The sequence below is a fragment of the Pygoscelis adeliae genome, unplaced genomic scaffold (genome assembly GCF_000699105.1).
Source record: "Pygoscelis adeliae isolate BGI_AS28 unplaced genomic scaffold, ASM69910v1 Scaffold374, whole genome shotgun sequence".
Lineage (NCBI taxonomy): Eukaryota > Metazoa > Chordata > Aves > Sphenisciformes > Spheniscidae > Pygoscelis > Pygoscelis adeliae.
In genome coordinates this window covers 560044-570236 of record NW_008824653.1, presented here as the reverse complement: position 1 = coordinate 570236, position 10193 = coordinate 560044, and the positions used below count along the sequence as shown (strand labels likewise).

The following is a 10193-nucleotide window of genomic DNA, read 5'->3' as shown; positions in this document are numbered from 1 at the left end:
TGTAAACCTCCCCATGATCAAAAAAGCCAAAATTCCTCCAATGGCACCAGCCCCTGAGCCACGTGTTGATCAGGTGTGTTTTCCTGTTCCTTTCAGTATTCTTCCCTGCCACATTGTAGGGACTGAGGAAAACACTACCTGTGCTCCTGATCCTTCAAACAGTCACCCCAGTGCCCTGAAGTCCCTTTTGATCGCTTCAGGACTTCTCTCTGGAACCTCATCACTGCCAGCCTGTATAACCAACAGTGGGTAGTAGTCCGAAGGCCGTACCAGACCAGGGAGTTTCCTAGTAATGTCTCTGACCCGGGCCCCAGGGAGGCAGCAGACTTCCCTGTGGGATGGGTCCGGTCGGCATATTGGGCCCTCTGTTCCCCTCAGAAGGGAATCGCCTATGACAATTACCCTCCTTTTTTTCTTAGCAGAGGCAGTCATAATGCGTGGGGCTGACTGCTTCACCCTAGGCAACCTCCTGGATGGACCTTCGTCTACATCCTCATTTGCCTGGCCCTCAAGTTCCAGGGCCCTGTATCTGTTCTGTAAGGGCAACCGGGAAGGTGAGGGAATCTGAGGTGTTATCTGAACCAAAACAAAGGTTGCATTTTGTTGTGAGCTCCCTAACACACTGTTCCATGAAACACTCTTTGACACAACCAAAAATATTGGGCTGTTCTGTTTGGTCCTTGTGTAACATTTGTTCAATCTACATGAGCAAGTCTCCTATTACATTGTATTAGTTGACTCTCACTATCAGTGTATAGTTCAGCAGTGTCGTCAAGACTATTTCCAGACTTCATTTCAAAATGCTTGGAAAAACAAGATATCTTCCTACAAAATGAAGCGAAAAACATCTTAAAGACTTTGAGTATCTAATTACAGTACTGTGAATCCCATAACAGTTCACTAGAACTTTCTTAGGTAAAATTTCTACTTAAGTTAATGGTAATACTGCCAAAGTTAGTTCTGCAAAATCAGGTCCAAGTAATGTATTTTGTTCAAAGGACAGAAGTCTTGGAGGATTTCAAAATAATTTTCTATGTCATTTACTACACAAGATAATTCAGGAAGACCTAGAATAGCCTTTAAAATCTTAAAGATATCTGAAAAGAAAATAATCAAATCTCTTACCTTTATTAATTCTTGAAGAGTGTGCATAGATACATCTACTGCAAGGATATAGTGAAACCTTGGCCTGTGGTCTGCTATATTTTGTAACACTCTGAAACATAGAAAGTATAGTCAGGGACGGTAGTTAGAGAAGCATACTGGGCTTTTGTTGTTAAATGCACTTCAGAAACAATACAAAGAGTTTGTAAAATCTTGCAGAACTTTTCAGAGCATGATATTTTCATATATATTTTCCTTAATAAAGAAGCACAACTAGATATTTTATTTGGAAAGAAATTCAAAGGAGAAAAAGCAACATCTGTAGAAGGTATTAACTTAGCCTGCTGCAGAGTCCATGATCCATTTCCAGTTCTGTGCCAGTTAACTGGTATCTCACTCTAGATTGAGCATTGCTAGTAATTTCTTAAAAGCATAGCACCAGTGCAACAGTCAGATAAGGTTTCCAGAATGCGTATCTAGTACTAAAGAAGCGGAAGTCTTTTGTTTGACTCAGTAAGAAGGGCCAAAGGGCTTAAACCCACCCACCCCAATTTAAAAGCCTCAGTACTCACCAGTAGATTTGGATTTGTTATCTAGCTAAGTATCAATTATTGTCCAGGGGGATTTTTTTTTTACTTACGCTGCTAAATCAAGAACATGAATAGTTGGAATAAAATTGTTTCCATCTCCAAAAACAGGTATTGTAGGAGTCTCACTAAGCCAACCTATCTGAAAATACAAATAGAGAATGAAGTGAGGAGAAAAAGGTTACTTTTAACTAGAGCTAAAAAAGGAGCACTTGTTTACTAGGCAAATCTATATGTTCAGGATTTAAAGTTCAATTTCTTGAATGATTAATGGAACTGCAGTAAAGGAAACAATTCTTGAGAAATACTGACTGGCAGCCTACAAAAAACAATAAACTTTTTTTTTTTTTAAAGAATACTCTTTGATCTTGACAAATGTTATTTTGTACCCCAAATAAAATAAATGCTTGGAAAAAAAAAGAGAATATAATGTTGAGAAGACAGACATTTTTCCTGATTCCATTGATATGACAGACACGTTCCCACTGTAAAGTACATATGGAGATACTGTTCAAAAATGATGGAAAAAACTAAAAAACATACAGAGCCAAAAAAGTGGAAAACACTTCCACTGTAGCTAAAACATTTCAAAGGGATCAAATAATCAGTTTTGTTCACAAAAGCATTAAGCTTATGATACCAAAGCTACTAAAAATGCATTCAATTCCAGTGTGGTTTGCCCCTAGAAATTAAATGAACCTTCAAAAATAGCTGGATGTCTACCTTAAAAAAGTAGTGCAAGACTCCTTCCCCAGCTCCATATTGAAGTCCTGAGGCAACAACATAAGTTGAAAATTTGTGTTTGTTCTGTGAAGTAAAATCAACAAGAAAGTTTTCGTAAAAATATGGTAGTGGCTTAACCTGAAAATACAAAGTGTGTAAATCATATCACCTAAAATTTGTAGCTAGATCAATTATTGCATATCCTGTAGTTTCATAAGTCATATTGCTAATATTTCCTTCAAAAAAGCATTGCTCAATCAGAATTGACCTGTCTACATTTGAACTGAAATTCTAAAAAAATTTTAAGAGGTAAAAAAATTGGAAGTAAGTTATGTAAATCAATGAAGTGAACAGGATAACTCATGTTTTAACTTTCTATTTCCAAGAAAAATAACTCTGAAATTCATTGAAGCTGTTTTTTAATTGCATTATATTTTCATTTCACTGCCTAAAGAAGTGGGAAATGCTGGATCAATGGTTATACAATTGCTGTACTTTCATTTTGATATACAATAAAAAAAAAAAAAATCTGTGAACTATCTAAATGTTTTCCTAACCACACATCACGATCAACCCACATATTTTTTGCTGACCATTATTGCATAATGCCATAAATTTGCCTGACGTGGCTGCCTGTTTATGTAAAAAGTTACTGCTTGGATCAGTGTTGAGGATGGTTATACAAAGAAAAAAAGATTTTAAAATCATCTTAAGGAGAAAAACTTTCAAGAAAATCTTTTAAATTAGGACCAGTCACTTTAAAATTTTTAAGGTGAAACAAAATTGTTAAATAATTCTCATGTTGTAAAGATCCTAGACATTATATATCTACATAACACTACATAAAAGAACCTGCATTTACCAGCAGAGGGAATAAATGCCCAGATTTGGGATCTACTTTTTTTAAATGAAAAAATGCATCTTTTGTTATCATCTTTATAATATTTCAAAAACATAAAACTAAGAACACTGTTAGCCAATCTTTGATTATATAAGCAAAGCGTCATATAAAGGGACGACAAGTAATAACATCAGTGTATTTGTATCTGTGTATGTGTTTTACCTCTCTACTTACAAAATAAAACTTTGTAATAAAGACTATCTCAGCTCAGTTGAATGCAACAGCTGGTTAGTAATCACAAGAAACATTAAAATTAGAAGACATTACAGATAGCATAAGAGCTCCCACACTTAGTTTGCTTGGGTAGTGCCGTCGTAGAAACTGTTTATACCCTAAGAGCAGCAGCTCGCAGGATTGCTCTGGGCAGACTGCAAACATGCCCCAGGAGAAGACATGCTGTAATTTCCGTCTCCCAGCAGGAAAAACCTGTCTCTTGTGAAAGCACAGGAGGTGCTATTTCTCGTCTCCCTTAAGAAGAACGTAACACAGAATTTTCTTCCATTTACCTTGCAGTAGCTTCCGCAGTAGCCACTTGTGGAGGCAAGCCACAGTTTGGCACCGAGTGCTATACTTCACTGAAATACAAACCTCTGAAACAGCTTCAAGTCCTCTAAAAATATGTTTAGTGTCACAAGTCACACATATGAGAACGCACTACTTGAGATGACTTGGATATACTTAATATAAAAAAAAAGACAATTATTAGGCAAGCTCCAGTTACACACAGCATGTTTAGTCACGGGTGAAGACCTTCACGTTCCTGTGCAATATTCATTAAAGCCACTAGATGTCACGTTCTAGCTATTATAATCAGTTCTAGGCTTTGGTTGGTTTACACTTGTTTGTTTGTTTGATTCTAATGAAATGCTTGAAGTGAGAAACAGGTCTAAATTAATGGTTTCACGAACTGTGATGCCACTGAGAACAGAGCTGGGAGATGAAGAGCTCCTCTGTCTGTCGTAGGCAGGTATTTCTCCAAGGATTTTGAATTTGGCAGGATCCCAGAGTCAGCGACTTCTCTCTGAGAAAAGCTACACAGCCCGAATGCCTTGCCACAAAGGTAAAGGTAAAAAATTGCTAGTGGTCAAAAGCAAAGACTTCTAGCTCACAACTCTTGCTGAATTTTAAGCAAAATATAAGTGGGAGATACACTAACTCAGAGGAGTGAAATCTTGCTTTAAGCAACAACAGCCATTAAATTGCACTCTGAACAGATATGAAGGCTAAGAAACCCTTCTGTTCTTAAGTGCAAGATCTTCTCTACATGACTGACACGGCTGTTGAATCCTAGTATCTCGTGATGAGCTCTTTGAAGAAGAGTGGTTACACTGTCATTTCTTTCACAGATGGCACATTCCACAGATGCCACTGAATTTAGAAATGAGTAAAAACTGTAATCCAGAAGTCTCCAGCCATCACAGGAAGCTAATGTTGATCTGCTGGGAAGAACAGATGCTTTGGAGCCTTCCTGTTCCAAAGTGCTGACAGAAACTACACGGGGCAATGATACCCATTGAAGCCGCCTCTGGAGTTCTGGAGGAAAAGGGCTCCTTTTGAAATGCCTACAAGAGGTATATATATTGAAAATATTCAAGTTGCTTTATCGTGTACTGCTACATATTGTTCCACTGTCTTCTCAACAGACATTCAGCCTGGCAAGCATTTAGAAGCTAATTATATTAACACCTTTGTTAGGTAGTGACTCAGTGCTTTGGACTAGTCAGAAAAATTGAGTCAATAGTTCATCTGGGTGTTACTGGTGGCAGAAGTTATTGCGAGGTTTGGTGGACACTGTTTACAATCTTCATGTTTCTAACATAGCAAGTATGAAAGTTATCCCATAGTCTTATAGAATAACTCCATGTTAGCACAGTAAAAGAAAGAACAATTTACCACTGATTTTTCTAGCTGTAAACCAAATTTTACTGGCATTCTGTACTATAAAACCCATGTCAGAATAGAATATAATTTCTAGTGCTATTTTCTAAGCTGGGCGTAAGATGACAAGTGTACACTCAAATCAGAGTAAAGGTTTTTTCCCCCCTCTATAATCAGCCTGATAAATTTCTGCAATGGACACAATTACATTTATTATGGGAGACTGCTAACGCGCAAAGAGAATGACCAAATGACACCGTCATCATACAGTGTATTTCATTGTCTTCCAGTTCTCTTTCCTAACCTCCACAGTACTCCATCTCTAATGACAACAGCATCAATTTTCCCGAGTTGTGAAGCACGATCTGAGCCACTGTTGGTATTTATTTAATAATAGCTATAAAATACAGAGAGAGGCATGGTCTGTTCTCTAATAAGACTAATAATCTAATCAGGTCAAAATAAAGCTGAAGGAAGTGATTTTAAAAGACATATAAAGTGAGAACATATATTCTAGTTATTCTGGGTCAGCTCTATGGCCATGATTTTAAAGTGAATTATAGGGTGGAATAAAAGTCAACAAGCCCTCTGCTCCAAGAGCACAAACTATCCAGGAACATGCTAGGTGTGGCCAGAACATCTTCTAAGTATTTAAACGAGACACAGTATTAACATAGCTTGCTAATATCTAAAGGTGCTGCTTTTCTTTAAAACTACACTAATGTCCCTTTCCTCTACATTCTTTCATCCTCAAGTCTTTCCCCACACGGGCCTCAGCTTTAATTCTCTCTGATACAACCAATGAAACAATATATTTTTTTAAACGAGATAGGCATGATTTACTCACTACCTAAGGAAAACAGACAGAATTTGGGATTTGTATTATGCAGACGCTTGTGTTTCAAACAACATTATAGTCTTCACTATACTTGATATTTTATTAATAATTGATGTTATCCATATTTATCAAGAGAATAACACACTCTTAAAATTTATTCAAATTGTTGGTAATTTCCATTACTAAGATAATGCTCTAAGTAAGAAGACCAAACAACCTATTTTTATAAAAATGTTCTTTACATACAGTTTTCCCAAGTTTGAGAATGAGTTTTTCAGCATTTATGTGATCCATGAAGTTAGGATGAGATTTTCTTCTGCGATAATCTTCATCAGTAAAAGGAATCTCAGGATCTTCCTATGAAGGAAAAAATGTGACTCTGATACATGTCTTAAAACAGAACAATTTTTAAAGGCCTGGATGGTTAAAATAAGTTCTTTAAAAATATTTTTAAAATCTGTTTTAACTTGAAATTCTTAAAACTTCTGATTCTGATACTTGAGGTTCAATATTTTCAAAATGTCAATAGTTCAATTTCAATTTTCACAGCAAAAGACTTCTAACTACGTTTTATATTTAAAAAACCATGAATTTTTATTATATATAGCATTACACAAGCTTGAAAAACTCTGACAACTGCTACAGATAACATTAATGTGCACAATTTCTGTAAGACTAAATTTGAGAGTTGCAATAGCATGCTCAAAGCATCCCACATGGTTCCTGACAACACTTAACATATATAGATACAAAGATGTATCTATCTATACACTGATTTAAATATGTATTTCATTTAATATGTAGTAAATATGGGATTTTTTTATGACTGAAGGACAGTGCATATTGTGGTTAGCATAGGTCTTACCTCTTGTCCAAGCAGTCCCTAATGTCTGCCTGTATCATTGTGGCCCAGCGCCTAAACTTCTCTGTCCAGTGGAATAAATTTAACAATTTTGGTAGCAAGCAGTGGTTCAGGGTGAAAAGATTATGAGAAAAAACACACTTGCTGACACTAACTTTATTAGCTATTGTTGAAGTACATACTGAAATACTTTGTTTAATTGCATTTAAGGAATATTTTCCATTACATATTCAGTTAAAAAAAAAAAGTTTTCACATTACTTACAGGGTCAGGGGGTTTGCTTTTTGCCCAGCTCATTATTGTTGAAATGAGGATGAATAACTTCGGTGTTGCAAAATGCTCTATTTCCATATGTAGGGCTGTTAAATGAAAGCAAAGGATATAATTTATTGTAAACTGTATTACTCAAAGTGTATTTCTGCTTTTATGTAAAGGTCCTGTATAGACATTTATACCACAACGTTCTACGTGATATGTATTTTTAAGCAAATACTCTTTATTTGGGTTGGTATAAAAGGAAGATAATAAATCATGAAAGAAAACAAATAGACAAATAATGGTAATAAAGAATCAAATTATTGGGAATCAACATAATCTCCATAGACCTACATATCATGGGGGAAAAAAAAAGAAACGATCTATACTAGGAAATGATTCATCTTTATTGACTGCTGAGATACTGAAAGAAAATAAAAGTGTAGGTTTTTTCATTACTGAAACAGAAAATCTACAGAATTCAAGTAAAGCTTCCTTATTTTAATTTAGAGCAAAATAATTAAATGTGGGTTTTCTTGAGTCCTCTAAAACTTATGAAGTTATCCGAGTATTTATACTATAAACAGGAAAGCATAATTTAGTTTAACTATCATATAAAGAACAATATTGCACTGTCACCATAAAAAGATTCCAGATGCCCATTAGGATTTGGATATAACAATCAGGAGAAAGTTTCAGAAACACTGCTAGCAGTATTTTTTTATTGGACTTTTAAGTCAAAATATATTTAAAATATTGAAACATTATTTGAGTATCACAGGAGCAAATTTGCTACCCACCTCCCAATGCAAATAGGTAAGATGACGGTTGATAGGTATTTAGGGAAGTAACTGCTTACACAGATATGTCATTTAAAGTGTTGGACCATTCCATGACAGCTTCTCTAGCTTATAAGTGCTAGAGTGCATTCCATGGTCCCTTGCTAATTAATTGAACAATTCATGCAGCATTTCTCCATCAAGGAAGCCAGTTTGATATTACAGTAAACTATAAATCCCAGATAATTTCATTATACATTTATGGTAAATCCCAGATAATTTCATTATATATTTATGGTAAATTTTGATGGCTGTAGAGCAACCAATTTTCTGTTCAGCTGATAGGTATACTAACCAGAAGCAGCCCATGTTGCTTCCTCAATTTGATTTGCATCCTCAGTGATATTATATACAACAATCTCACATTCAAGCAAGTGACTTAGGAGCTCTTTTTGAGAAGAGACCTGGGGAAAAAATAGTTAGAATCTGTCATTTAAAAAAAAAAAAAAAAGCAGGAAAAACTTTCAAGAATTCCTTTTCTTTGCAAGTTTAACTTACTGATAGAATGCAGTTTTCTAACGCTACGATGTTAGAATAATTCAAAAGATTGACATCAAACTTTATCTGTCAGATACAAGTAAGGTGACTAAATGTAATTAAGTGCTGAAATTTCTAATTTACAGCACACATTAATGTAGTTCAAAAAGACGCACAACTTTTAGTGGTATTTTAGGATTCATATTTTCAGTGCAATTGTGAGTACCAAAAAAAATATCTATGACTTTTATAGGTATTTTAAACAAGGATCAGCTGGGAGAATGGAGAAGACATAAAAAATGTCTGTTTCCTTGCAAAATAACATCCTGTCATTTTTGTTAAATGCAGATTGTCTGCATCACTTGAGCAAGTCCAACAAACACTTTGGGCAAGAGCAGTGATTAACATTAAACACTGCCACCCATAATTTTCTGATTGAACAGCTCAGCTGTACAGATGTTTCTATCAAAATTTTCAAATGTTTGAAGGGATTCTGGATAATCAATTTGAGACAGAGGCAATTTTAATTTCAGAAAAGTAAACCAAGCAATAAGCAATCATATTCTTAAAAGCAAGCCTCCTTTGGTTAACTAAACTCTGGACATATCTTTATACAAAGATGTAGGTATTCAGAATAATTAACTGCTAGTGAAAGCTGTGATTTCAGTGAACAGCTAAGAAGGGCGACAGTAAGTTTGATTGCAGCACCACTACCTTTAAAATGGTGATAAAAGAGAGAGGAGACAAGAGAGATACTTGAGGTGTGTGTTTTGAGGGAAAAACAAAGCAGACCTGTGGATCGTCAGGGTAGATGATATCCTGTCCATAACTATTTTTTTTTAAAAACCTATTGTGAGACTGAGTTCCTTCCTTTTACTATTTGCTGTATCAGACCTAGCAGAGAGGAGACAACAGCATGCAGGAAGCAGAAGGAATAAAATATATGTATACAGCTTCCAGTGGCAACAAAAGACCATTTTATTAATGCAGGTCATTTTACATTGTGTACGTAAATTTTACATTTACAACTTTCTAATGTTGTCTAATGGCAACCTGAAATAAGACTCTTACTTACTGCATATGTTTCCTCTGCAAAACATGGTTTAGTACTCTCTGGTTTAGAAAGGGTACCCACTACTTGGTAGACTCCCTCCTTTGGCCTACTAGAAACTTCAGCAGCTGAATTATTTTCATCTTCCTCCTCCTCTTCTTCTGTGCTTTCAAGCGATGCCCCAACAACACATCTGGATAAATACTGCAATATACAAGACACACATTTGTATGCAAATATATATTGAATCCTACACAGCTTCTCTGATCTTGGGAAGACACCAACACTCTGTTGACTAGCCCTGATCCTGTTGTAGGTAACGTAGCTCAGAACACAGCTTTCCCTTGAACGGGAAAACGTTATGGTCTCCTCAACCTCAGCTGTAATGTTTTGTCTTGGCTTGTATTCTACACCTCAAAGTCGAAGGTGCTGGTGAGTCCCTAGATGCCTCTTCTCTGCAACCTGGCTCCTCTCAGGCAGGCGTTACCTCAGAGAGATGTTCTCTCTCTCCACAGTGATCAGCTGTTGCCTGAGGTCTCCGGTCCTGCTCTATCCACACCTCCTGCTCCTAACTCATTTTTTCTCCTTCCTATCTTAATCCCTTCTTGCCCCCAGTCCCTCTCCTCAGCAGCTCTTTTAGGTGACCCCAGCTACCCGGCTGGCTTCCCGCTCGGCCGA

At 36.1% G+C, this 10193-nt stretch overlaps 1 protein-coding gene across 1 annotated transcript in view; it reads right to left on the bottom strand.

The window, feature by feature from the left end:
* Positions 1–10193, bottom strand: part of AK7 (adenylate kinase 7) — a 32451-nt gene that overhangs the window by 20921 nt on the left and 1337 nt on the right. Inside the window, exons 2-8 of the mRNA XM_009322553.1 lie at positions 9540–9719; positions 8283–8391; positions 7158–7252; positions 6278–6388; positions 2415–2498; positions 1745–1833; positions 1126–1216 (exon numbers count right to left, since the gene is read on the bottom strand). Coding sequence (XP_009320828.1) covers positions 1126–1216; positions 1745–1833; positions 2415–2498; positions 6278–6388; positions 7158–7252; positions 8283–8391; positions 9540–9719 — 759 coding nt within the window. The remainder of the gene's footprint in view (positions 1–1125; positions 1217–1744; positions 1834–2414; positions 2499–6277; positions 6389–7157; positions 7253–8282; positions 8392–9539; positions 9720–10193) is intronic.